Below are 27,894 nucleotides of genomic sequence, written 5' to 3' on the forward strand. Positions count from 1 at the left end.
GAGAATTTCAGGGGCTTAGCTGTCAGACCATACGGCATAGGAGCAGAATTAGGCCATTCGTCCCATCAAATCTGCCCTACCATTCAATGGTTTCTCTTTCTCTCTCTCTTTCACCCCACTGTTTCTCTCCTCCATTTCTCCTCATCTCTCTCTCCCCTCTTTCCCCTTTCTCTCTCTCCTACCTTTCCCCTTTCTGTCCTCCCTCACCTCTCCCTTTCTTTCTCTTTCTACCCCTACACCACTTTCTCCCCCTCTCCGTCATCATTATCATTGGGGTTAGGAAGCTATGATCACTTTGGCTCCCCTCACCATGCCCACACCAACCTGTCTGTCCACTGTCAGGGTGAAGCCCAGCATAAGTGAGCAGCAGCACCCCATGTTCTGCCTGGATGGTCTATACCCTCATGGGATTAACACTGGACTTTCCATTGTTGGTTATCCATTCCCCCCACCCCGTCTCTCCTTCTGCACAAGTGTGGAGAAACAGAGGGATCTTGGGGCCCACGTTAGTAGATCCCTCAAAGTTGTCATGCATATTGATGGGGTTACTAAGAAGGTGTATGGTGTGTTGGCCTTCATTAACTGGGGGATTGAGTTCAAGAGCCAGGAGGCAGCGGGACAACTGGCTGGACCACGCTTGGGAGTACGGTGTTTGGGTCTGGTTTTTTCATTATAGGAAGGATATAAGGATATAGCGAGGGTGCAGAGGATTAGAAGGCACATCTTATGAGGACAGATTGAGTGAGCTAGGAAGCAAAGAAGGATGAGAGGTGATTTCTCAAGATGATAGGTGACATAGATCAAGCAGATTCCTTCTCTTTCAGCCCTTTACCATTTCAGCCTGTCACGTCCCAGCTTCTCACTTTGAATTGAATTGAATTGAATGATCTTTATTGTCGTTATACATAGGTACAATGAACCTCTGTCTGGATTCCTCTCAGGCAATTAAATAAAGCGGTAGATAAAAACAAGACAGTAATATAAAAAGAGTATTGAATAGATAAGTAGCAGAAATAAGTTGCAGCAGCACCAGAACATCACAGTAATGCACAAAGTGTCGTTAGTGCAAGTATTTGAGCCCTTGTGTGTGCATGTGTGTGCTCACAGTCTCAGTTGTTGTTCTGTGGGAGCGGTGTGATGGAGGCCACAGCTCTGGGATAGAGGCTGTTCCTCAGTCTATTTGTTCTGGCTTTTAGAGTCCTGAACCTTTGGCTGGACGGCAGCGGGTCAGACCGGGAGTGGCCGGGGGTGTGTGGTGTCTATATGCTGATTGCTTTCCTCTTGAGTCTGCTGGAATAGATGGTGCCCAGTCACTTCTGGGTGAATGTGTGTGGGTGGGTGGTTGGGGGCCAGGGTGTGGGGGGGGGGGGGCGGATGATGCAAGAAGCTGGAATTAGATGGGAGAGGTAGAGGGCTGAAGAATGAGGAATCTCACGGGACAGGACCATGGGCTGTAGCACAAAAGGAAGGAGGAGGGGAGCCGGAGGGGAGATGATGGGCAGGTAATGAGGGTGGGAGAGGAGAAAGGAGGAGAAGGTCACCAGAATGGCGAATGGAAGGGAGAGGTAAAAAGTGGGGGAAGGGGGACTGTGAAAGAATTTACCGTACGTTAGAGAAATCTATGTTCATGGATATTCCAGGCAGAAAGTGCGCATGGCCACCTAGAGATCCTGCCTTTTAGCCCCCCCAATGCCTTTCTTTGTTGAGACAGAAAGGGGGGAGAAGCTGGGAGATGGACAGAGTGTCCCAGGTTGACGGGTAAAGGCCATAAGACGTAGGGGTGGAATTCAGCTATTTAACCCATCAGGAGTGCACCACTGATTTATTTTTCCCCTCAATCCCATTTTCCTGCCTTCTCCCCACAACCTTTCATACTCTTACTAATCAAGAATATCAGCCTCTGCTTTAAATACACCCAATGATTTAGCCTCCACAACAGTCTTTGGCAATGAATTGCACAGATTCAACACCCTCTGGCTAAAGAAATTGCTCCTCACCTCTGTTCCAAAGGGGTATCCTTCTATTCTGATGCTTTATCCCCTGGCCCGAACCTCACCCATTATTGGAAACATCCTCTTCCTGTCCACTCTATCTTGGCCCTTCAATATTCAGTCGGTTTCAATGAGATTCTCCACTCATTCTTCTAAACCCAAGCTAGTACAAGCCCAGAGCCATCAAATGCTCCTCATACATTAACCATTTCATTCCCAGGATCATTCTCGTAAACATTCTTTGGACCTTCTCCAATGCCAGTGCATCCTTTCTTTGATAAGGTGCCCAAAAAACTACTCATGTCACTCTAAATGTGGTCTGACCAATTCCTGATAAAGCCTCAGAATTACATATTTATATTTAAGTTTATATCTCAGTCCTCTCAAAATGAATGCTAACATTGTATTTCCCTTCAACACACACAAACGCTCTGCCCCCTCCCCCAGCTGCCCATCACCTCCCTCATGGTTCCGCCTCCTTCTACTACCCATTGTGTTTTCCCCTATTCTTTCTTCACCTTTCCTGCCCATCACCTCCCCCACCCCTTTATCTTTATCTTTCTTTTCCCTTACTGGTTTTTCACCTGGAACCTTCCAGCCTTCTCCTTCCCACCCTCTCCCCACCTTCTTTATAGGGCCTCTGCCCCTTCCCTCTTCAGTCCTGACAAAGAGTTCCGGCCCGAAACGTTAACTGATCGTTTCCACGGATGCTGCCTGACCTGCTGAGTTCCTCCAGCATGTTGTGAGTGTTGCTTTGACCCCAGCATCTGCAGATTATTTTGCGTTTACACACAAATAAAATGCTGGTGAACGCAGCGGACCAGGCAGCATCTGTAGGAAGAGGTACAGTCGACGTTTCGGGCCGGAACCCTTCGTCAGGACTAACTGAAGGAAGTGATAGTAAGAGATTTGGAAGTGGGAGGGGGAGGGAGAGATCTGAAATGATAGGAGAAGACAGGAGGGGAGGGGTGGATCTAAGAGCTGGAGAAGGGAGAAGACCGTGGGATGGGAAGCCTGGGGAGAGAGAGAAGGGGGGAGGGGAGCACGGAGGGTAGAGTGCAGGCAAGGAGTTATAGTGAGAGGAACAGAGGGAGAAAAAAGAGAGAGAGAAAAAAAAGGGTGAAAAATAAAAAATACATAAAATAAATAAATAAAGGATGGGGGTGTGAAGGGGAGGTGGGGCATTAACGGAAGTTTGAGAAGTCAATGTTCATGCCATCAGGTTGGAGGCTACTCAGACGGAATATAAGGTGCTGTTCCTCCAACCTGAGTGTGGCTTCATCTTTACAGTAGAGGAGGCCATGGATAGACATATCAGAGTGGGAATGGGACGTGGAATTAAAATGTGTGGCCACTGGGAGATCCTGTTATCTCTGGCGGACAGAGCGTAATGTTTAAGGTATTTCCCTTCCTTGTCACCCACTGAGCCTGCAAATTAACTTCAAGGAATCTTGCACTGACTCCCCAAGACACTTTGCACCTTTGATTTCTGAATGAGCTCCCCATTTATAAATAGAGGTGTATAGTGTGGAAACAGACCCTTCAGCCCGTCAAATTCATGCCAACCGCAAACCACCAATTTACACAGTTCTCATTCCACACACTTCCTGACTCTGTTCCATTTGCCATTTCTTTGCCCATTCTCCATATCTGCCCAAGTCCTTCTGCAGACTCTGTTCCCTCAAAATTAGATGCTCCTCCACATATCTTTGTATTGTCCACAAATTTGGGAGGGAGAGACAGTGAGAGAGAAGGCGGCAGAGGGAGGGGTTGGAAGGAAGGCACAGCAGTAGGAGGTGAGGGGTGGGGTGAGAGGGAGAGGGGTGGCGATGGAAACTTGCTGGGGTCTGCTTTCTGTTGACGATGCCTGTAATGTGCGGGCAAAGATGAACACGCCCCTCATTCCCCAGTGTGCTGACGTCAATAAGGTTCTGGGCCTGACCTCTGAACACCAACAGATGGCTCAGAAAACTTCAGAGGATTGGGACCAATTTCCAGATGTAATCATCGACAGATGATGTCAAATTTAATATTTTTTTTTACAATGAAAGAATTTGGTGTGGTTTCCTGTAGAAATATTTGAAATAGTTCACCGGGTAGCCAAAAGATTCATCCAATAAGAGTTCTGTAATGACTTTCAGAGTGAAGCTCCCTCCGCACTGTCCTGTCCCACACTCCCAGGGACAGGGTCAGACACAGGGTGAGGCTCCCTCCACACTGTCCCGTCACACACTCCCAGGGACAGGGTCAGACACAGGGTGAGGCTCCCTCCACACTGTCCCGTCACACACTCCCAGGGACAGGGTCAGACACAGGGTGAAGCTCCCTCCACACCGTCCCGTCACACACTCTCAGGGACAGGGTCAGACACAGGGTGAAGCTCCCTCCACACTGTCCTGTCCCACACTCCCAGGGACAGGGTCAGACACAGGGTGAAGCTCCCTCCACACCGTCCCGTCACACACTCTCAGGGACAGGGTCAGACACAGGGTGAGTCTCCCTCCACACCGTCCCATCACACACCCCCAGGGACAGGGTCAGACACAGGGTGAAGCTCCCTCCGCACTGTCCTGTCCCACACTCCCAGGGACAGGGTCAGACACAGGGTGAAGCTCCCTCCACACCGTCCCGTCACACACTCTCAGGGACAGGGTCAGACACAGGGTGAAGCTCCCTCCACACTGTCCTGTCCCACACTCCCAGGGACAGGGTCAGACACAGGGTGAAGCTCCCTCCACACCGTCCCGTCACACACTCTCAGGGACAGGGTCAGACACAGGGTGAGTCTCCCTCCACACCGTCCCATCACACACTCCCAGGGACAGGGTCAGACACAGGGTGAGACTCCCTCCACACCGTCCTGTCACACATCCCCAGGGACGGGGTCAGACACAGGTTGAGACTCCCACCACACCGTCCTGTCACACATCCCCAGGGACGGGGTCAGACGCAGGGTGAGGCTCCCTCCACACCGTCCCGTCACACACCCCCAGGGACAGGGTCAGACACAGGGTGAGGCTCCCTCCACACCATCCCATTCACACACTCCCAGGGACAGGGTCAGACACAGGGTGAGGCTCCCTCCACACCGTCCCGTCACACACTCCCAGGGTCAGGGTCAGACACAGGGTCAGGCTCCCTCCACACCATCCCGTCACACACTCCCAGGGACAGGGTGAAGCTCCCTCCACATTGTCCTGTCCCACAAACCCAGGGACAGGGTCAGACACAGGGTGAGGCTCCCTCCACACCATCCTGTCCCACACTCCCAGGGACAGGGTCAGACACAGGGTGAGGCTCCCTCCACACCGTCCCGTCACACACTCCCAGGGACAGGGTCAAACACAGGGTGAAGCTCCCTCCGCACTGTCCTGTCCCACACTCCCAGGGACAGGGTCAGACACAGGGTTAAGCTCCCTCCACACCGTCCCGTCACACACTCCCAGGGACAGGGTCAGACACAGGGTGAGACTCCCTCCACACCGTCCCGTCACACACTCCCAGGGACAGGGTCAGACACAGAGTGAGGCTCCCTCCACACCGTCCCGTCACACACCCCCAGGGACAGGGTCAGACACAGGGTGAAGCTCCCTCCACACCGTCCCGTCACACACTCTCAGGGACAGGGTCAGACACAGGGTGAAGCTCCCTCCACACTGTCCTGTCCCACACTCCCAGGGACAGGGTCAGACACAGGGTGAAGCTCCCTCCACACCGTCCCGTCACACACTCTCAGGGACAGGGTCAGACACAGGGTGAGTCTCCCTCCACACCGTCCCATCACACACCCCCAGGGACAGGGTCAGACACAGGGTGAAGCTCCCTCCGCACTGTCCTGTCCCACACTCCCAGGGACAGGGTCAGACACAGGGTGAAGCTCCCTCCACACCGTCCCGTCACACACTCTCAGGGACAGGGTCAGACACAGGGTGAAGCTCCCTCCACACTGTCCTGTCCCACACTCCCAGGGACAGGGTCAGACACAGGGTGAAGCTCCCTCCACACCGTCCCGTCACACACTCTCAGGGACAGGGTCAGACACAGGGTGAGTCTCCCTCCACACCGTCCCATCACACACTCCCAGGGACAGGGTCAGACACAGGGTGAGACTCCCTCTACACCGTCCTGTCACACATCCCCAGGGACGGGGTCAGACACAGGTTGAGACTCCCTCCACACCGTCCTGTCACACATCCCCAGGGACGGGGTCAGACGCAGGGTGAGGCTCCCTCCACACCGTCCCGTCACACACCCCCAGGGACAGGGTCAGACACAGGGTGAGGCTCCCTCCACACCATCCCATTCACACACTCCCAGGGACAGGGTCAGACACAGGGTGAGGCTCCCTCCACACCGTCCCGTCACACACTCCCAGGGTCAGGGTCAGACACAGGGTCAGGCTCCCTCCACACCATCCCGTCACACACTCCCAGGGACAGGGTGAAGCTCCCTCCACATTGTCCTGTCCCACAAACCCAGGGACAGGGTCAGACACAGGGTGAGGCTCCCTCCACACCATCCTGTCCCACACTCCCAGGGACAGGGTCAGACACAGGGTGAGGCTCCCTCCACACCGTCCCGTCACACACTCCCAGGGACAGGGTCAGACACAGGGTGAGACTCCCTCCACACCGTCCCGTCACACACTCCCAGGGACAGGGTCAGACACAGAGTGAGGCTCCCTCCACACCGTCCCATCACACACCCCCAGGGACAGGGTCAGACACAGGGTGAGACTCCCTCCACACTGGCCGACCCACACTCTATCAAGGACAAGGATGTCCCCATGATTCATGGGTTATTGAATCCTAGGCACACTTCCAGGCTGGTGTTTAACTGGTTAAGAATTCAGCGGAGACCTGGTTGCGTGTGTGACGTAGACTGGCAGTAGGCCCTAGAACTGCTCGTAGAACTAAACTCAACAACAGTTTTTAATTTTAGTCTCCACTTTCCAGGGACATGGCTGGGCTGTTTCAGTCAGAAGGATTTAACCCCCTCCTTCCTGTCTCTCCCCAGTCAGAGAGAGGCAGCGACATGGGGAGTGAGAGAGAGAGGGAGAGACAGAGTAGAAGGGGTAGAGGGAGGGATGGTGAGTAAGGGAGAGATGAAGAGTAAAGGATGAGAGGGAGGGAAAGGGAAGTAGGGAGGCAGAGGGAGAGAGGAGAGTGGGAGAGTGAGGGAAGAAGTGAGTGAAAGATAGAGGGAGAGGGAAGCAGAGCTGTAGGGAGTGGGTAGTTGGGGCAGAGAGAAGGAGGGAGAAAGGGGAGTGGGAGGGAGTCAGAGGGAAAGGGGAGAGTGGGAGATAGAAGGAGGAGGGATTATACCACTCACTCTCTCTCCCTCCTCCACCTTTACTTCCCACTCTTCCCCTGCCTCTCCCCATCCCTCTCTCAAATCTCCCCTTCCCTCTCCTCTCTCCCTCCCTCCCTCCACGTTTGCTGTCTCTGTCCATGATCAAGGGGGCACGGGCATGCTGACATTGGAATTGTTCCCAGTTCGCAGCCTCTCCCTCTCCTCTTCGGGTAAAAGCTGGCCTCAATCATCGCAGGCTTTCTCAGCCTCTCTCACGCAAACGCCCTGCTTCCCTCTCTCAACTCGCCACTCTCACTGATTACCTCTCTGATTCAATCTCTTCATCTCTCTCTTTCACTCTCTCCCCCTCTCTCACCCTTAATATCATACTCTCCTTCCCTCTCTCTTGCCGCCTTCTCTGTATATCCACCATCTCTCTCAATTACCTCTTTCCCCTCCCATTTTCAATCACTTGTCTCTCTCCCCCATCTATTTCTCTCCCTCCCTCTCCTCTCATTCTCCTTCCTTCTCTCTCTAGTTATCAATTACCTCTCTCCCCCCCGATCATGTATTCCTCATTCTTCAAATCACTTCTTTCTCTCCTTGTTCTGTGTTCCCTCTCCCTCTCCTCTCTCTTGCCCCTCACCCCTCTCTCCCCACCCCTCTCCTCTCCTCTCTTTCCACTTCCTCACCATCCCCGTCCCTCCATCTCTACCCCCTCCCCTTTCCCACATGCAAATCAGAAAACAACACAACTCTGAACATCTGTAACCACTTTTCATTCTGAACAGATGTTGGCAGCAAACAGACAAACAGTTTACCCACCTCCTCACCACCCACACTCTGCCTCGGCTGGGCCCTTTCTCCTTCCCAGTGCGTTCACAGAGCAGAGACCCTCCATAACCCCCTCGCTCTCCTCCTGCACCAGGGCCTTGTGTCAGTGGGGGAGGCGGTGTAGCAGGGGCCGATGTTTCATGAAGGGCCTATCCTCTGCCCCAGAATATTCTGGAAATAGTGACTGTCCATAACCTCCTCATCCTCTTCTGTCTTCTCCCGCTCCTCCGTGTGTGGGAGTCGTAGCAAGGTCCCTGCCTTTCATTGTGCGTTCTGGGAGCAGTGACCCTCCACAACAGCCTTGCCTCATTTTCCAGGGACTACTGGGTGGGTGGAGGAGGGTGGTTTCTGCAGGGCCTCTGTCTAAGGTGGGGTGCTGTCTCTGCCTCTGTGAATTCTGGGAAAGTGACCCTCCATAATCCCTTTCCATCCTCCTGCTCCTCCTCCGCCTCCACTTGGGCCGCCTCAGATAGGGCTTGTTTTTCTTCCTCCGTAATCGTGGAAGGGGTCAGAGCTGGACTGTTGGCACCACAGTCTCCCCACACTTGGGAAGAGGCTGCTACATCTGACACCGGCTGCTTCAGGCCTAGGGAAGGATGCCTCTGGGCCTGAACCAGAAACGGAAAGTTCTGGAAATGTTCAGCAGGTCAGGCAGCGGCTGTAGAGGCAGAAGTGGGCCCAACGGGCCTAAATGCAATAGGGCATGTTTTACTGGTGGGGACTATCCAATTGTGCATTCAATGAATTTTAGAGAGGCCCCAGCCTGTACAGTGAGGCCCCGGCACAGAGTTTCAGAGAGGCCCCAGCACAGAGTTTCAGAGAGCTCCGGCACAGAGTTTCAGTGAGGCTCCAGCACAGAGTTTCAGAGAGGCCCCGGCACAGAGTTTCAGAGAGGCCCCAGCACAGAGTTTCGGAGAGGCCCCAGCACAGAGTTTCAGAGAGGCTCCAGCACAGAGTTTCAGTGAGGCTCCAGCACAGAGTTTCAGAGAGGCCCCGGCACAGAGTTTCAGAGAGGCCCCAGCACAGAGTTTCGGAGAGGCTCCGGCACAGAGTTTCAGAGAGGCCCCGGCACAGAGTTTCAGAGAGGCTCCGGCACAGAGTTTCAGAGAGGCTCCGGCACAGAGTTTCAGAGAGCTCCGGCACAGAGTTTCAGAGAGGCCCCTGCACAGAGTTTCAGAGAGGCCCCAGCACAGAGTTTCGGAGAGGCTCCGGCACAGAGTTTCAGAGAGGCCCCGGCACAGAGTTTCAGAGAGGCTCCGGCACAGAGTTTCAGAGAGGCTCCGGCACAGAGTTTCAGAGAGGCCCTGGTGCAGAGTTTCAGAGAGGCCCTGGTGCAGAGTTTCGGAGAGGCTCCAACACAGAGTTTCAGAGAGGCCCCTGCACAGAGTTTCAGAGAGGCTCCGGCACAGAGTTTCAGAGAGGCTCCTGCACAGAGTTTCAGAGAGGCTCCAGCACAGAGTTTCAGAGAGGCTCCGGCACAGAGTTTCAGTGAGGCTCCGGCACAGAGTTTCAGAGAGGCCCCTGCACAGAGTTTCAGAGAGGCTCCGGCACAGAGTTTCAGAGAGGCTCCAACACAGAGTTTCAGTGAGGCTCCAGCACAGAGTTTCAGAGAGGCTCCGGCACAGAGTTTCAGAGAGGCCCCGGCACAGAGTTTCAGTGAGGCCCCGGCACAGAGTTTCAGAGAGGCTCCGGCACAGAGTTTCAGAGAGCTCCGGCACAGAGTTTCAGTGAGGCCCCGGCACAGAGTTTCAGAGAGGCTCCGGCACAGAGTTTCAGAGAGCTCCGGCACAGAGTTTCAGAGAGGCTCCGGCACAGAGTTTCAGAGAGGCCCCGGCACAGAGTTTCAGTGAGGCTCCGGCACAGAGTTTCAGAGAGCTCCGGCACAGAGTTTCAGAGAGGCCCCGGCACAGAGTTTCAGTGAGGCTCCGGCACAGAGTTTCAGAGAGGCCCCTGCACAGAGTTTCAGAGAGGCTCCTGCACAGAGTTTCAGAGAGGCTCCAGCACAGAGTTTCAGAGAGGCTCCGGCACAGAGTTTCAGTGAGGCTCCGGCACAGAGTTTCAGAGAGGCCCCTGCACAGAGTTTCAGAGAGGCTCCGGCACAGAGTTTCAGAGAGGCTCCAACACAGAGTTTCAGTGAGGCTCCGGCACAGAGTTTCAGAGAGGCTCCGGCACAGAGTTTCAGAGAGGCCCCGGCACAGAGTTTCAGTGAGGCCCCGGCACAGAGTTTCAGAGAGGCTCCGGCACAGAGTTTCAGAGAGCTCCGGCACAGAGTTTCAGTGAGGCCCCGGCACAGAGTTTCAGAGAGGCTCCGGCACAGAGTTTCAGAGAGGCCCCTGCACAGAGTTTCAGTGAGGCTCCGGCACAGAGTTTCAGAGAGGCTCCGGCACAGAGTTTCAGAGAGGCCCCGGCACAGAGTTTCAGAGAGGCTCCAACACAGAGTTTCAGAGAGGCTCCGGCACAGAGTTTCAGAGAGGCCCTGGCACAGAGTTTCAGAGAGGCTCCGGCACAGAGTTTCAGAGAGGCTCCGGCACAGAGTTTCAGAGAGGCTCCAGCACAGAGTTTCGGAGAGGCTCCAACACAGAGTTTCGGAGAGGCTCCGGCACAGAGTTTCGGAGAGGCTCCGGCACAGAGTTTCGGAGAGGGTCCGGCACAGAGTTTCGGAGAGGCTCCGGCACAGAGTTTCGGAGAGGCTCCGGCACAGAGTTTCGGAGAGGCTCCGGCACAGAGTTTCGGAGAGGCTCCGGCACAGAGTTTCGGAGAGGCTCCGGCACAGAGTTTCGGAGAGGCCCCAGCACAGAGTTTCAGAGAGGCTCCAGCACAGAGTTTCAGAGAGGCCCCGGCACAGAGTTTCAGAGAGGCTCCGGCACAGAGTTTCAGAGAGGCCTGGTGCAGAGTTTCAGAGAGGCCCTGGTGCAGAGTTTCGGAGAGGCTCCAACACAGAGTTTCGGAGAGGCCCCTGCACAGAGTTTCAGAGAGGCTCCAACACAGAGTTTCAGAGAGGCTCCAACACAGAGTTTCAGAGAGGCTCCGGCACAGAGATTCAGAGAGGCCCCGGCACAGAGTTTCAGAGAGGCTCCAACACAGAGTTTCAGAGAGGCTCCAGCACAGAGTTTCAGAGAGGCCCCGGCACAGAGTTTCGGAGAGGCTCCGGCACAGAGTTTCAGAGAGGCCCCGGCACAGAGTTTCAGAGAGGCTCCGGCACAGAGTTTCAGAGAGGCTCCGGCACAGAGTTTCAGAGAGGCCCTGGTGCAGAGTTTCAGAGAGGCCCTGGTGCAGAGTTTCGGAGAGGCTCCAACACAGAGTTTCAGAGAGGCCCCTGCACAGAGTTTCAGAGAGGCTCCAACACAGAGTTTCAGAGAGGCTCCAACACAGAGTTTCAGAGAGGCTCCGGCACAGAGTTTCGGAGAGGCTCCGGCACAGAGTTTCGGAGAGGCTCCGGCACAGAGTTTCGGAGAGGCTCCGGCACAGAGTTTCGGAGAGGCTCCAACACAGAGTTTCAGAGAGGCTCCAACACAGAGTTTCAGAGAGGCTCCGGCACAGAGTTTCAGAGAGGCTCCGGCACAGAGTTTCAGAGAGGCTCCAGCACAGAGATTCAGAGAGGCTCCAGCACAGAGTTTCAGAGAGGCTCCAGCACAGAGTTTCAGAGAGGCCCCGGCACAGAGTTTCAGAGAGGCTCCGGCACAGAGATTCAGAGAGGCTCCGGCACAGAGTTTCAGAGAGGCTCCGGCACAGAGATTCAGAGAGGCTCCGGCACAGAGTTTCAGAGAGGCTCCGGCACAGAGTTTCAGAGAGGCTCCGGCACAGAGTTTCGGAGAGGCCCCAGCACAGAGTTTCAGAGAGGCTCCGGCACAGAGTTTCAGAGAGGCTCCGGCACAGAGTTTCAGAGAGGCCCCAGCACAGAGTTTCAGAGAGGCCCTGGTGCAGAGATTCAGGAGACCAAAGGGTGGAGGTTCAGTGAGGCCTCGGCAGGGAGATTCAGGGAAGCCCATGCACTGAGTTACAGTGAGAGCCCAGTGCAGACATTCAGTTTGTCCCTAGCAGAAAGATTCACTGAATCTCCAGTGGGGATGTTCAAAGATGCTCAGTGACCCAGTGTGGAGCAGATTTTTAACCTTCTCTTTGTTACTCCTTCACCCCCCCCTCCTCCTCCCTAATCCAGCTGCAGGGGTACGCGGAGCAGCCCCTTACTCTCCAGATGTTCATTGGCACAGCGGATGACCGGAATCTCAGGCCCCACGCCTTCTACCAGATCCATCGGATCAGTGGGAAGATGGTCACCACCTCGAGCCAGGAAGCACTGGTCAACACAACCAAGATCCTGGAGGTGCCTCTCCTCCCCGAAAACAACATGACGGCAAAGTAATGTCACCTCGCCCTGTGTCTGACCCTGTCCCTGGGAGTGTGTGACGGGACGGTGTGGAGGGAGCCTCACCCTGTGTCTGTCCCTGTCCCTGGGAGTGTGTGACGGGACAGTGTGGAGGGAGCCTCACCCTGTGTCTGACCCTGACCCTGGGAGTGTGTGATGGGACGGTGTGGAGGGAGTCTCACCCTGTGTCTGGCCCTGTCCCTGGGAGTGAGTGACGGGACGGTGTGGAGGGAGCCTCACCCTGTGTTTGACCCTGTCCCTGGGAGTGTGTGACGGGACGGTGTGGAGGGAGCCTCACCCTGTGTCTGGCCCTGTCCCTGGGAGTGAGTGACGGGACGGTGTGGAGGGAGCCTCACCCTGTGTTTGACCCTGTCCCTGGGAGTGTGTGACGGGACGGTGTGGAGGGAGCCTCACCCTGTGTCTGTCCCTGTCTCTGGGAGTGTGTGACGGGACAGTGTGGAGGGAGCCTCACCCTGTGTCTGACCCTGTCCCTGTACCTGGGAGTGTGTGACGGGACGGTGTGGAGGGAGCCTCACCCTGTGTCTGACCCTGACCCTGGGAGTGTGTGACGGGACGGTGTGGAGGGAGTCTCACCCTGTGTCTGACCCTGTCCCTGGGAGTGTGTGATGGGACGGTGTGGAGGGAGTCTCACCCTGTGTCTGACCCTGTCCCTGGGAGTGTGTGACGGGACGGTGTGGAGGGAGCCTCACCCTGTGTCTGACCCTGTCCCTGGGAGTGTGTGACGGGACGGTGTGGAGGGAGCCTCACCCTGTGTCTGTCCCTGTCTCTGGGAGAGTGTGACGGGACAGTGTGGAGGGAGCCTCACCCTGTGTCTGACCCTGTCCCTGTCCCTGGGAGTGTGTGACGGGACGGTGTGGAGGGAGCCTCACCCTGTGTCTCACCCCGTCCCTGGGAGTGTGTGATGGGATGGTGGTGGAACGTGTGGAGGGAGCCTCACTGAACATCTGAAACTTTTAAACCCCACAGTATAGATTGCGCGGGGATCCTGAAGCTTCGGAATTCTGACATTGAGCTGCGGAAGGGCGAGACAGACATCGGCAGGAAGAACACCCGTGTGCGTCTGGTCTTCCGTGTCCACATTCCACAGTCTGGAGGCAAGGTCGTCTCGTTGCAGGTGTCCTCCGTCCCAATTGAGTGCTGTGAGTGGTTGAAGTGTCCTCTACCCCACACTGCCATCCAGCCGTCTGTTATCAACCCCCCCCACCCCAACTCAGTTTCATCTTGATTCCTGACGGAGCCTCCCTCCTTCTCTTGCACAGCACTGATCCTGTTCTCAGCTCACATCCATTGAGTGTGTACTGGCTCTCCTTGGGGTTACCACACCAGCCCGTCTCCCCCTGCTCTCCCAGCACAGTGCATAAGGCTGTTGTGGCTCCAGTTCAGTCCTCACCTCCAGCTGTGTGTGTGTGTGTGTGTGTGTGTGTGTGTGCCTGTATGTATGTGTGCACGCTCCTGTGTATGTCTGTGTGTGCGTGAGCATGCTTCTGTGTGTGTGTGTGTTACTGTTTGTGTCTTTCATATGGGTGTGGGTGTTTCACTGTGTATGTTTCTGTTCTCTCTCTTGTGTGAGTGTTTTGCTGTGTGTGCTTTTTCTTTGGCATGAGTTTGTGTGGTGAGTGTCTTTCTTTGATGTATGTGTTTCTGTTTTCTGTGCGCACGTGTGTCTGTGTGTGTGTGTGTGAAGTTTGCATTCTCTCTCTCTCTCTCTCTCTGTGACCCCATGTCCCTTTCTTCTCATGTCCCAGAAATGTGTGGTTGGTGGGTTAATCTGCCTCTGTGAGTTCTTTCCCAGTGTTGATGAGAATGTGGGGGGTGAGCGGTGATATAAGGTTTTTAAAAGAGGATTGGGCTTGGTCTGAATGCTAACACAGACTGGAGAACTGAAGCTTAGAGATGGTACAACAACAATTCACCAGGATGTTGCCAGGACTGAGAACTTCAGTTATAAGGAGAGACAGGAGCAAAGGGAGCTGAGGGGTGATTTGATAAAGGTTTATAAAATTGTGAGGGCCATGGATAAGGTGGATGGTAACCATCTTTTCCCTAGGATAGGGGACTCGAGAATGAGAGAGCACAGGTTTAAGGTGAGAAAGGAAAGTTTTAAGGGGGACATGAGGGGTTAGTTTTAGCAAACAGAGGAGACCATAAGACATAGGAGCAGAATTAGGGCATTTGGCCGATCGAGTTTGCACCACCATTTCATCATGGCTGATCTAACTTTCCTCTCAGCCCCAATCTCCTGCCTTCTCCCTGTATCCCTTCATGCCCTGACCAATCAAGAATCTATCAACCTCTCAACTTCTGCCTTAAGTACACATGAAGACTTGCCCTCCACAGCTGCCTGTGGCAATGAATTCCACAGATTCACCATGCTCTGCCGAAAGAAATCCCTTGTCAGTTCTGTTCTAAAAAGATACCCGTCCATTTTGTGGCTGTGTCCTCTGGTCTTAGACTCTCCCACTGTAGGAAACATCCTCTCCACTTTCACTCTATCAAGGCCTTTCACCATTCTATAGGTTCCAATGAGGTTACCCCTCATTCTTCTGAAATTCTAGTGAATACAGGTCCAGATCCATCAGATATTCTTCATATGACAAGCCATTCAACCCTGGAATCATCTTCATGAACCTCCTTTGAACCCACTCCAGTTTCAACAAATCCTTTCTAAGGTAAGGGGCCCAAACCTGCTCACGGTGCCCCAAGTGAGGCCTCACCAGTGCTTTATAAAGTCTCAATATTAGATCTTTGCTTTTATACTCAAGTCCTCTTGAAAAGAATGTTAACCTCAGGTTTGCCTTCCTCACCACAGACTCATCCTGCAAATTAGCCTTTAAGGAGTTCTGCACAAGGACTCCCAGGTCCCTTTGCATCTCAGTTCTTTTCTATTTTCATATCTCTAGGAGGTTGGTGTGTGGAAACAGCTGCCAGAGAAGGTGCTGTAGAGGTGGGGACAATTACAATGTTTATAAGACATTTGAACAGGTGCATGGATAGGAAAGGTGACTGGGGATATGGGCCAAATGCTTTGGGTTTGGATAAACTGGATGCTCTTTTTCACCCAGGGTAGAGGAGTCTATATCTAAAGGGGGGGGGGGTTGGTTATGGGGAGAGGGAAGAGTTTTAATGGAATCTGAGGGGGTAAGAGAGGAACTGATACCTGGAAGGTTCTAGCAGAGCAGTTGACAGAGATACAACCAAGAGGGATTTAGTTAGTGCAAGGCATGGAAGCATGCCATCCTAAAGAGGTCAAATGGAATCAGTGCAGATAGAGGGGGTAGGAGTGACTATGCTGGGCTTAAAACCCGGCTTCTGTGCTGGATGACCCTCCTGACGAAACCTTTGAGGGTCTGTAGAGACGGTCCCCTCTCCCCCAGTAAAACATATCGCCCTCCCAACCTCCACCACACTGAACTGCACTTGCCCTCCGTCCCTGCCCTGCTCATTTCACCCCACACTGTGCCCTCTCGCCACAACCCCTCACACTCTGCACCCTTTCATTTGCTCTCCCCCACCCCACCTTCCCCCTCCAGCTCAGCGATCGGCTCATGAGCTGCCCCAGGTGGGGAGCTACAACACGATGTCCTGCCCAGTGTCGGGGGGAGAGAGGCTGGTCATCACCGGCTGCAACTTTCTGCCTACCTCCAGGGTCATCTTCACCGAGAAAGGGCCAGGTATGGACGGGGGACTGACCTTGGGGGGGGATGTGGGCTATCTGCTGGGAGGGACCAAGGCAGTGGGTAGATAACTGGGAGAATGGGGACGTGGGTGACAATGGGGTGGGGCAATAGGGGTGGAAAGGAGAGGTGACCACACGGATTCCCTAGGGTGGGGGTGAACACAGGGAGGGAATTGTGGAAGAATGGGGTGACCCAGATAAAGAGAGATGGGCGGCAGGGAGGGAGTGGTGAACCCAGGGAGGGGTTAACTCGAGGAGGAAGGTAGTGATTTCAGGTGAGGAGGAGGGATGGGGTGACCACAGGGGGGGGGGGCGGGGTTGGTTAGGTGGGTGGCATTCTCTCTATCCCCCTCGGTTCTCTTCACCCACCACTGACTGCCCCCTCATCCTCAATTCTCTCCTCTCACAGCCTCCCTTCCCTCAGCCTCAACGCTCCTCCTCCTACACCATCTGCCTCACTCTCTCCTTCACTCTCCCCCTCATTCACCTCTCCCTCCTTCCTCACTCTCTACCCCTCACCCTTTCCTTCTCCTCCCCCCTCACCCAACTCAACCTTCTCTCTCACCCTCTCTCCCTCGGGTCCACCTGTCCCCTCACTCCCTCTTCCTCTTACTCAACACATTTTCTCCTCCCTCGCCTCCCACCTCCCTCAGTGGAATTTCAGATGGGCTCATTTATAGGGAGGAGGTGTAAGGGGAGGGGGAGAGGGCAATTTGGGGGAGGGGCGATGGCAAGAGAGGGAGAGAGGTGGGCGAGTGGAGAAGGGGACAGGAGGGGATTAGAGACAGGAGAAGAGGAGGGGGATGTTGGAGACAGGGGAGAGCAGAGGAAGATGGGGTGGTAGGATTAGAGACAGGGAGAGAGGAAGGAGGGAGAGAAGAGCATTGGAGGGAGCAGGAGGGAGCGTGTCAGATGGAAAGACACACTGTCACATTTCTCCCCACAGATGGACGAATGCGCTGGGAGGTAGAGGCCAAGGTCAACAGTGCAGAGACCACAGAGGTAAGAGTCGTCCTTTCACCCCCTTGGCACTGAGCTCTGGGACTGGCTGTCCCGCAACGGCATGAGGAAAGCCCAGTGTATAGCCAACCCCCGTACCCCGCAGAGAGACTGGTGTCTCTCCCTTCTTCCCCACGTCCCTGCAAAGGATGGATTAGATCCCAGCCTGTAACTCTATATACAGTATTATTCTTCTTAAGCCCATCACCCCGACTGCCAACAGCAGCTCGCCAGAGTCCCCTGTCCAGGGTCCATCAGCCTTCTGGCTTCCAGTTTCACCACACGACTTCCTCTGTCTTCTGGGCAAAGATCCTTCCTCCCTCGGGGATGAGTTCTTTGGAGCTACTGTTGGCGTTTCAGTAGTTCTGAGTTATTTTAAGGATGGGGTCACTAGCCCTGTGCCCAACCCTCCTCCTTTTGTGGCAGGGTTTGGGACTGTGCATGGCAGAATCCCAGCCTGTAACTCACTCTGGAAGTCTGTCCTTGTGTATATACCCCCTTAAATCCCCTAGATAAAATGTCAGCCTGCAACCCACTCCTGGGTTTCTGTGCACAAAACTCCCTGCTCTCTCTGCGTTGGTGTTTCAGCTCCCTCTGCTGGCCAGTTTAAAACGCTTATTGTTTCTCTGTCTCTCTCCCTCTTTCTCACTCCTGTTTTCCTGTCCCTGCTCTTCACTCTTTCTGTCCGCTCTGTCATGCTCACCTATTTGTTCCACTCTCCCTCTCCCTCACAATTTCCTTCCCTCCTCTCCATTTCATGTACACCCTCTATCTCTCTTGCACACTCTCCCCTTGTCTGTCATTTTCTCTGTTCCTTTCCCTGTCTCCCCCCTCCATTTCCTCACCCTTCCATAATCCATCCCATCCTCCTTCATTTTCTCTCTCCCCACTCTCTGTCCTTCTGACTCTACTCTTTCCTCTCACCCTTCCCCTCCCATTCTTCCCTTCACCCCCCTCCCTCTCTTCCATTTTGCCCTCACCACCTCCCCACCTCTCCCCCCTCGCTTGCACCCTCCTCTCCTTCTCACACAACCTCTTGCCATTTTTCCTCCCTCTTTCCAACTGTCCCCCCTCCCCACTTCCCTCTCCTCTTTCCCCTTTCCTCTCCTCCCCCTCTCCCCTCTTCCCTCTCCTCTTTCCCTATTCCTCTCCTCCCCTCTCCCCTCTTCCCTCTTCCTCCCCTCTTCCTCCCCTCTTCCTCCCCTCTTCCTCCCCTCTTCCTCCCCTCTTCCTCCCCTCTTCCTCCCCTCTCCCTCCCCTCTCCCTCCCCTCTCCCTCCCCTCTTCCCTCCCCTCTTCCCTCCCCTCTTCCCTCCCCTCTTCCCTCCCCTCTTCCCTCCTCTCTTCCCTCCTCTCTTCCTCTACTCCCCCTCTCCCCTCTTCCCTCTCCTCTTTCCCCTTTCCACTCCTCCCCCTCTCCCCTCTTCCCTCTCCTCTTTCCCTATTCCTCTCCTTCCCCTCTCCCCTTTTCCCTCTCCTCTTTCCCTATTCCTCTCCTCTGCCTCTCCCCACTTCCCTCTCCTCTTTCCCTTTTCCTCTCCTCCCCTCTCCCCTCTTCCCTCTCCTCTTTCCCTATTCCTCTCCTCCCCCTCCCCTCTTCCCTCTCCTCTTTTCCCTCTCCCTACTTCCCCATTCCCTCTCCTTCCAATTCCCTCTCCCTGCTCCTCATTCCCTCTCTCTCTCTCTCCTGCCTCCCCCTTTCCCCTCTCTTTCCCCTTCTGCTCCTCCCCCCTTCCCCTGCCTCTCCCCTCCTCTTTGATTTGCTGCTTTCCCCATTCCCTCTCTCCTTCCCCTCTACAGAGCAACATCGTGACCGAGGTTCCGCCTTACCACAACCAGTCCCTCACCGGCACCGCACACGTCTGTTTCCTGGTCTGTAATGGCAGAAGGAAGAGGAGCCCTCCCCAGAGTTTTTGCTATGTCCCGGGTGAGTTACCTGCCAAGTGCATGTTCCCCGAATGCCCCCTCCCCAGAAACGAGAAGGCCCAGTCCCCCCTCGTCCTCTCTGCCCTCTGTGGAACCTCAGTCCCTCACTTGTAATGAATCCACACTTCGGAATCAAGTTCCTTCCTGTGAGCCGCACAAAGGGTAGAGAAGGTCTCTCTCCCCGAGGGAGGGGTATTGGAAACTAGACGGGTGTAGTTTTAAGGGGAGATTGTCACGTTGCCGAGGTACAGTGTAAAGCTTATCTTGTATGTTATTCATACAGATCAAATCATTACACAGTTGGGGTAATGAAGTGTAACAGCTGCGGGGGACGTGCAGGGCAGATAAGGAATAAGGTGCAAGATCACAATGAGTTAGTTTACGAGGCCAAGAGTCCAATTTATTGTACTATAGAACCATTCGATAGTCTTAAAACTGCGAGGTCGAAACTGTCCTTGAGCTGGTGGTATGTACTTTCAGGCTTTTGTATATTCTGCCCCGTCCCACTGACTGGAGGTAGGAGGAGAGAGATTGTTCGGGGTGGGGAGGGGTCTTTGATTATGATGGCTGCTTTAGAGAGGCTGTGAGAAGTGTAGACAGAGTCTGTGGACGGAAAGCTGGTTCCTGTGACGTGCCCGTAACTCTCTGCAGTTTCTCACAGTCACCGCTTGTGCAGAGCATTTCCCCACTTATGCAAGGTGATGTGCATTGGGAAATCACATAGGGGTAGGACGTGTACGGAGAGTGGTAGCAATGTAGCGGTCCTGGTCCATAGCTCTCTGAAAGTGGTGAAGAAGGCGAATGGCATGCCTGCCTTCATTACTTTGCATCCCTCTTCACAGTGGAAGCAGCAGTGTGCCAGAGGTCTGAGTGTCAGGGAGCAGGAGTAAATACCATTGCTATTTCCAAGGAAAAAGTGCTAGCCAAACTGAAAGGTCTTAAGGTGGATAAGTCACCTGTACCTGATGGACTACACCCCAGAGTCCTGAGGGAGGTTGCTGAAGAGATACAGATGCATTCGTCAAGATCTTTCAAGAATCACTTGATTCTGGCATGATCCCGGTGGACTGCAAATGTCATTCCACTCTTTGAGAAAGGAGGAAGGCAAAAGAAAGGAAATTATAGGCCAGTTAGCCTATCATCAGTGGTTGGGAAAGTGCTGGAGTCTATTATTAAGGATGAGGTTTCGAGGTACTTGGAGACCAATGATAAAATAAGTCAAAGTCAGCATGGTTTCCGTAAGGGGAGATCTTGCCTGGCAAATTTTCAAGAAAGTAACAAACAGGGTGGACAAAGGAGAGGCAGTGGATGTCATTTACTTGGATTTTCAGGAGGCATTTGATAAGATGCCTCACACGAGGCTGCTTAATGAGATAAAATCCCATGGCATTACGGGAAATGTACTGGCATGGATAGAGCAATGGCTGACAGGCAGGAGGCAGCAAGTGGGAATAAAAGGGGCCTTTTCTGGTTGGCTGCCAGTGACTAGTGGTGTTCCTCAGGGGTCAGTATTGGGATCATTACTTTTCACATTGTTTGTCAAAGATTTAGATAATGGAATTGATGGCTTTGTGGCAAAGTTTGCAGATGATACGAAATGGGTGAAGGGGCAGGTAGTGCTGAGGATGTAATGCAATTGTAGCAGGACCTAGACAAATTGAAAGAATGTGAAAAAAAAATCAGGTGGAATACAGTACTGGGAAGTGTATGATAATGCATTTTGGTAAAAGGAACAATAGTGTGGACTACTATCTAAATGGGGAGAAGGTTCAAACATCAGAGGTGCAGAGGGACTTAGGAGTCCTTGTGCAAGACTCCCAGAAAAATAATTGACATGTTAGTCTGTGGTAAAGAAGGCAAATACAATGTTGGTATTTATTTCAAGGGAAATAGAATATAAAAGCAAGGAGATAATGTTGAGCCTTTATAAGACACTAGCCAGGCACACTTGGAGTATTGTCAACAGTTTTGGCCCCATATCTCAAAAGGGATGTGTTGTCATTGGAGAGAGTCTAGAGGAATTTCACAAGGATTGTTCTGTGAATGAAGGGGTTAACATATGAGGAACGTTTGGCAGCTTTGGGCCTGTACTCACCGGAATTTAGAAGAATGCAGGGGGATTACATTGAAACCTACTGAATGGTGAAAGGGCTAGATAAGATGTAGAGAGGATCTTTCCTATGGTGGGAGTGTCCAGAACTAGAAGGCACAGTCTTAAAATTGAGAGGTGATCCTTTAAAACAGAAGTAAGGAGGATTTTTTTTAGACAGAGAGTAGTAAATCTGTGGAATGCTCTGGTTCAGATTGCAGTAGAGATCAAGTCCAGGCGTGTATTCAAGGCAGAAGTTGATTGTTTCCTGATCAGTCAGGACATCAAAGGATATGGCAAGAAAGCAGGTGTATGGAGTTGAATGGGATCCAGGATCTGCTATGATGGAATGGCAGAGCAGACTCGATGGGCTGAATGGCCTAATTCTCCTCCTATGCCTTATGGTCTTATTAGTCAATGCACTGAGTACAAGAGTTGGGATGTGATCTTTACACAATACTAGTCAGACCACATCCGGAGCACTGTGTGAATTTCCGGTCACCACACTACAGGAAGAGTAAGTAGTTGTGTTAAAGAGAGTGCAGAGGAGATTTCCCTAGGTGCTACCAAGACTGGGTGGAGTTTGGTTATAAGAAGAGACTGGACAGGATGGGACTGTTTCCCCAGAGTGAAGGGTGACTAATAGAGGTCTGGAAGAGGCATAAAGAGAGGAGATACTGCAGGTTCAGTCTCTTTTCCTATGGCCGGGGTATCAAACATGAGGAGTAGGTTTAAGGGGAGGGGATAGAGGTTTAAAGGAGAGCTGAGGGGCAAATGTATTTCAGACAGAGAGTATGACATTTTCAACATGTTGCTGGAGGTGGTGGAGGAATCAGATACAACCAAGAGGCATTTAGATGTGGGGAATATGATCCTAATATGGGCATATGGGTTCAGTTTAGATGCAGGGGGAAGCATAGACAAGTTGGGCCAAAGAGCCTATTTCTGTGAGGTGGAGGGGAGATATGATATTGGTAGAGCATTCTGAGAAAACCCATAAAATCACAGGGTGAGATCTCTTCGCCGGGACTGTTTGTGGAAGGTGGGGTCCCAGCCATCTCTCCACTCCCCTTCTCGCAGTGATTAGGGGCTCATGCTCTTGAGCTCCCCTCCACTCCATGTGGGATGGGAGGGTGGAGATTGTGGGTGGCTATCAACACCAGTGTCTCATAGAAACTGTGATCTCTGCCTTCTAGTGTATGTCAAAGAAGAGTCGTCCCAGGACCTGCAGACGGGACATAGTTCGGCAACCCCCCCTTCTACCCGGCTCGCCTCTGGCCCGAACTCCCCACCTTTCCCAGGTTTCCTGTCCCCCGAGGGGCTTACTGAGAGTCGCTCCCTCCTGGTACCCTCTGGGATCCTGTGCTCCAGGGTTCTCCACTCCAGCCTGGCCAAAAACAATGAAGTCCTGAGGAGAGGTGACCCTAGCCTTCCCTTCACCTGTCCTAGCTACGGGCAACTGTTGGCCCCACCCAACCAATTGCCTCAGACCAGCCAGAGTAAGTCATTAATCCAACACAACCAAGGGCACCCATTGGCTCACAATGACCAGAGCCAACAGTTGACCCAAACCAGCCAAGGGCTCACATTGGCTTCCAATGACCAGAGCCAACAGATGACCCAACCCAACCAAGGACACTCTTTTTGTTGCAGTGACCAATGTCAACCATTGATCCAACCCAACCAAGAGCACCTGATCAATACTGGTGAACAGTGCCAACCATTGACCCAAGTTCACCAAGTGACCCACACCAGTCACAGTCAACCATTGAACCAACCCAGCCAAAGGCACCCATTGGCTCCTGGTGAGCAAAGCCAGCTGCTAACCCAAACCTACCAGGGGGACCAATTGACCCAGCCAAATCAAGAACAGCGAGTGGTTCACACCACCCACAGCCAACCATGGACCCAGCCCAACCGAGAGCACCAACTTGTCACTGGTGACCACTGCCAGCCACTAACCCGGCAGCACCAAGGGCACCCATTGCCTCTTGAGCTCCCCTTCTTACCGATGACCCAGCCCAGTCGAGCTCACCACATGGCTATCGGTGACCAATGCCAGCCGCAGGCCCAGCACAACCCTGGGCCCCGATTGGAGAACCTCAACCATAGTCATCCGTTGAGCCGACCCAACCAAGAGATGCCATTAGCGACCAATCACCAATGCCCGTTGCTAGCCCGATCCCATCAAGGACACACATCTGCTCACACCATCGCCGGTAGACTGGTAACTCGAGCCCCCCACGGGCACCCTCTGACCCAGATCGGCACAATACGTCCCGTACCCGCCGGCTTCGCGCGACCTGGCCAGGGTCCGCTCTCGACCAGTCCCCAGACAGGTACCCACGGCTGTGAAGCGCCGCAAACTCTAGCCGACCAACCGCGTCCAGGAAGCCGCTGCCCGTCCCACCCAAGACTCCCCGCCTTGGTCTCCCACTCCCCTCTCACGTACTCTCCACACCGGGCTCCGGAGACTGGCGGACAGGCGACCGCCCACCCCCTCGCGATCGAGGCGCGAGGGTGTCCGGGATCTCGCGACCCGACCACTGGCTGCCGGGGAGTACCGCGGGACGCCGGAGAGAAGGGAGGGGCAGGGGAGGAGGAGGGAGAGATCGCGGAGTGCGAGGTCTCCTTCGGCGCCATCCCGATCCAGGGGATCACGCTAGACGACGGTAGGTGGGGCGCGGTCCCTTTTAAGAGCCCGATCGTTTGCCTTTTGGGGTCAAAGCCGAGCCATAGCGCGGAGAAAGCGCCACCCTGTGCCTGACCCTGTCCCTGGGAATGCGAGAAGGGACGATGAGGACAGAGCCTCACGCTGTGTCTGACCCTGTCTTGGGGAGAGCGTGACGGGTCGGTGTGGAGGAAGCCTCACCCCGTGTCTGACCTTCTCCCTTTTATTTAAAATGCATTCGTTGCAACTTTACACTACGACTGTATAAAAACACAAATACAGTGACAGAAACAGACTAAATTTTATCCTGATCTCGGATGTCATTTATCCTCTGCGGCATCTCGCGGCCTCAAAACACCTCCACCGTACCCTTGGAGTCAATGCGTTCTTTCTTCAGGAATACTCTGGCACGGAAGTCCCCCCGGAAAATTGCCTGGCCGGGGGAGTCAGCCCGGGCAGGACACTCCACTTCCCGCCTCCGGGACCCACGGATAGCTAACTGGGTCAGCCCCGGGAGTAAGCTTACTGGGAGATCCTCCCCCCTCCATGTTCCCCTCCTTCCATAATGGATGACCAAATATGACGAGGGTGGGTCCGGCCTGTTCCTGGGAGTGTGTGACGAGACGGTGCTAGGTGGGTGTTTGAGTTTGCCCGGCCTGAGTTCCGAACTCCCATCTTCTATCTTCTTTCCATTCCCACAGTGAACGAGATTATCGGATGGGACCTCTCGGACGCCCCAGAATCCTTACGGACAAAGGCACGGACGGAAGAGCCATGACTGCGGGAGGGATCTCCGCCAATCCGTTCCAGAACGCCAGAGGCGTCGGGTTTGACTTTTGGGTGGAAGCGGTCCTGGCGTGATGAGGCATCCCGGCTCATTCCCTTGAACTTTCCGTTCCTATAAACTTCCTTCGCCGCCACCACCAACCTCCCCCACCCACGTGGAGTTTTTTCTGTCATTGTGTCAGCATAGCGGGATCCCAAGTGCCTCTGCCGGCCTCGCAGCAGCCGGTGGGTGAGGTGGTTGTACGTCCTGGCCGTAGTAGCTACGGTCTCCCTCCCGCAAAACCCCGAACTTTCCCACAGCCCCCTCCTCCTACCCCCTCCCTTTCCTCCTTCGCTCGCCCTCCCGCCCTCCTCTTCCTTCCTTCCTTCCCCTTGCCTCCCCGTCCTTCCTATCCCCTTCCCCTCTTCCTCACCCCGTCTTGTTATGGGGGATTTTAACATGCTACTGGGAAAATCATGTTGGTACTGGACTCCAAGAAAGGGAGTTTGTGGAATGCCTCAGAGATGGATTCTTAGAGCAGCTTGTATTAGAGCCTACCAGGGAGAAGGCAATTCTGGATTTAGTGTTGTGTAATGAGCCAGATTTGATAAGGGAACTGGAGGTAAAGGAGCCATTAGGAGGTAGTGACCATAATATGATAAGTTTTAATCTATAATTTGAGAGGGAGAAAGGAAGATCGGAAGTGTCAGTATTACTGTAGAACGAAGGGGACTATGGACCCATGAGGGAGGAGCTGGCCAAAGATGACTGGAAAGATACCCCAGCAGAGATGACAGTGGAAAAACAGTGGCAGGTATTTCTGGGAACAATACAGAAGGTGCAGGATCAGTTCATTCCAAAGAGGAAGATAGATTCTAAGGGGACTAAGGGGTGACCGTGGATGACAAGGGAAGTCAAGGACAGTATAAAAATAAAAGAGAGGAAGTATAACATAGCAAGGATGAGTGGGAAGCCAGAGGATTGGGAGACTTTTAAGGAGCAACAGAAGATAACTAAAAAGGCAATACAGGGGGAAAAGATGAGGTACGAAGGTAAGCTAGCCAAGAATACGTTTGTATAAAGGAGGATAGTAAAAGCTTCTTTAGGTATGTGAAGAGGAAACAATTAGTTAAGACCAAAGTTGGGCCATTGAAGACAGAAACGGGTGAAATTATTATGGGGAACAAGGAAATGGCAGACGAGCTGAACAGGTACTTTGGATCTGTCTTCACTGGGGAAGACACAAACAATCTCCCAGATATAATAGTGGCCAGATGACCTAGGGTAACGGAGGAACTGAAGGAAATTCGCATTAGGCAGAAAATGGTGTTGGATAGACTGATGGGACTGAAGGTTCATTAATCCCCAGGGCCTGATGGTCTGCATCCCGGGGTACTTAAGGAGGTGGCTCTAGAAATCGTGGATGCATTGGTAATCATTTTCCAATGTTCAACAGATTCAGGATCAGTTCTTGCGGATTGGAGGGTAGCTAATGTTATCTCACATTTTAAGAAAGGAGGGAGAGTGAAGACAGGCAATTATAGACCAGTTAGTCTGACATCAGTGGTGGGGAAGATGTTGGAATCAATTATAAAAGATGTAATAGCGGCATATTTGGATAGCAGTAGCAGGATAGGTCCGAGTCAGCATGGATTTACAAGGGGGAAATCATGCTTGACTAATCTTCTTGGATTTTTTGAGGATGTAACTCTGAAAATGGACATGGAAAAGCCAGTGGATGTAGTGTACCTGGACTTTCAGAAAGCCTTTGATAAAGTCCCACATAGGAGGTTAGTGTGCAAAATTAGAGCAAATGGTATTGGGGCCAGGGTTCTGACATGGATAGAAAATTGGTTGGCAGACAGGAAACAAAGATTAATGGGTCCTTTTCAGAATGGCAGGCAGTGACTAGTGGGGTACCGCAGGGCTTGGTGCTGGGACTGCTGCTATTTACAATATATATTAATGATTTAGATGAAGGGATTAAAAGCAACATTAGCAAATTTGCAGATGACACAAAACTGGGTGGCAGTGTGAAATGTGAGGAGGATGTTATGAGAATGCAGGGTGACTTGGACAGGTAGGGTGAGTGGGCAGATGCAGTTTAATGTGGATAAATGTGAGGTTATCCACTTTGGTGGCAAGAACAGGAAGGCAGATTATTATCTGAATGGTGTCAAGTTAGGAAAAGAAGAAGTACAATGAGATCTAGGTGTCCTTGTTCATCAGTCACTGAAAGTAAGCATGCAGGTACAGCAGGCAGTGAAGAAAGCTAATGACATGCTGGCCTTCATAACAAGGGGAATTGAGTATAGGAGCAAAGAACAGGAATTCTGCAGATGCTGGAAATTCAAGCAATACACATCAAAGTTGCTGGTGAACGCAGCAGGCCAGGCAGCATCTCTAGGAAGAGGTACAGTCGACGTTTCAGTCCGAGACCCTTCGTCAGAACTAACTGAAGGAAGAGTTAGTAAGGGATTTGAAAGTGGGAGTAACTCTTCCTTCAGTTAGTCCTGACGAAGAGTCTCGGCCTGAAACGTCGACTGTACCTCTTCCTAGAGATGCTACCTGGCCTGCTGCGTTCACCAGCAACTTTGATGTGTGTTGATAGGAGCAAAGAGGTCTTTTTGCGGCTGTACAGGGCCCTGGTGAGACCACACCTGGAATATTGTGTACAGTTTTGGTCTCCAAATTTGAGGAAGGACAGTCTAGCTATTGAGGGAGTGCAGCGTAGGTTCACGAGGTTAATTCCCGGGATGGCAGGACTGTCATATGTTGAAAGATTGGAGCGACTGGGGTTGTATACACTGGAATTTAGAAGGATGAGAGGGGATCTGATTGAAACATATAAGATTATTAAGGGATTGGACACGCTAGAGGCAGGAAACATGTTCCCGATGTTGGGGTAGTCCAGAACCAGAGGCCACAGTTTAAGAATAAGGGGTAGACCATTTAGATCGGGGTTGTGGGAAAAACTTTTTCACCCAGAGAGTTGTGGATCTGTGGAATGCTCTGCCTCAGAAGGCTGTGGAGGCCAATTCTCTGGATTCTTTCAAAAAAAAAGAGTTAGATAGAGCTCTTAAAGATAGCGGAGTCAAGGGATATGGGGAGAAGGCAGGAAAAGGGTACTGATTGTGGATGATCAGCTATGATCACAGTGAATGGTGGTGCTGGCTCGAAGGGCTGAATGGCCCACTCCTTCACCTATTGTCTATTGTCTATTATCCCCTTTTCCTCCGACCCTCTTTCCTCCCCCTCCCGCCT

At 53.1% G+C, this 27,894-nt stretch overlaps 1 protein-coding gene across 4 annotated transcripts in view; it reads left to right on the top strand.

The window, feature by feature from the left end:
• LOC140193731 (nuclear factor of activated T-cells, cytoplasmic 4-like) overlaps positions 1–27,003 on the top strand; it is a 36,366-nt gene extending 9,363 nt beyond the window's left edge. The window contains exons 4-10 of one of the 4 annotated variants that reach the window (XM_072250901.1): positions 12,277–12,476; positions 13,471–13,643; positions 16,035–16,175; positions 17,127–17,182; positions 18,979–19,105; positions 22,390–23,865; positions 24,566–27,003. In XM_072250901.1, the coding sequence (XP_072107002.1) occupies positions 12,277–12,476; positions 13,471–13,643; positions 16,035–16,175; positions 17,127–17,182; positions 18,979–19,105; positions 22,390–23,865; positions 24,566–24,642 (2,250 nt within the window). In that variant the 3' untranslated portion in view covers positions 24,643–27,003. The other 3 variants (XM_072250902.1, XM_072250903.1, XM_072250900.1) reach the window with 3 other exon arrangements.
• The last annotated feature ends 891 nt before the right edge of the window (positions 27,004–27,894 follow it).

The sequence above is a fragment of the Mobula birostris genome, unplaced genomic scaffold, assembly GCF_030028105.1.
Source record: "Mobula birostris isolate sMobBir1 unplaced genomic scaffold, sMobBir1.hap1 scaffold_751, whole genome shotgun sequence".
NCBI lineage: Eukaryota > Metazoa > Chordata > Chondrichthyes > Myliobatiformes > Myliobatidae > Mobula > Mobula birostris.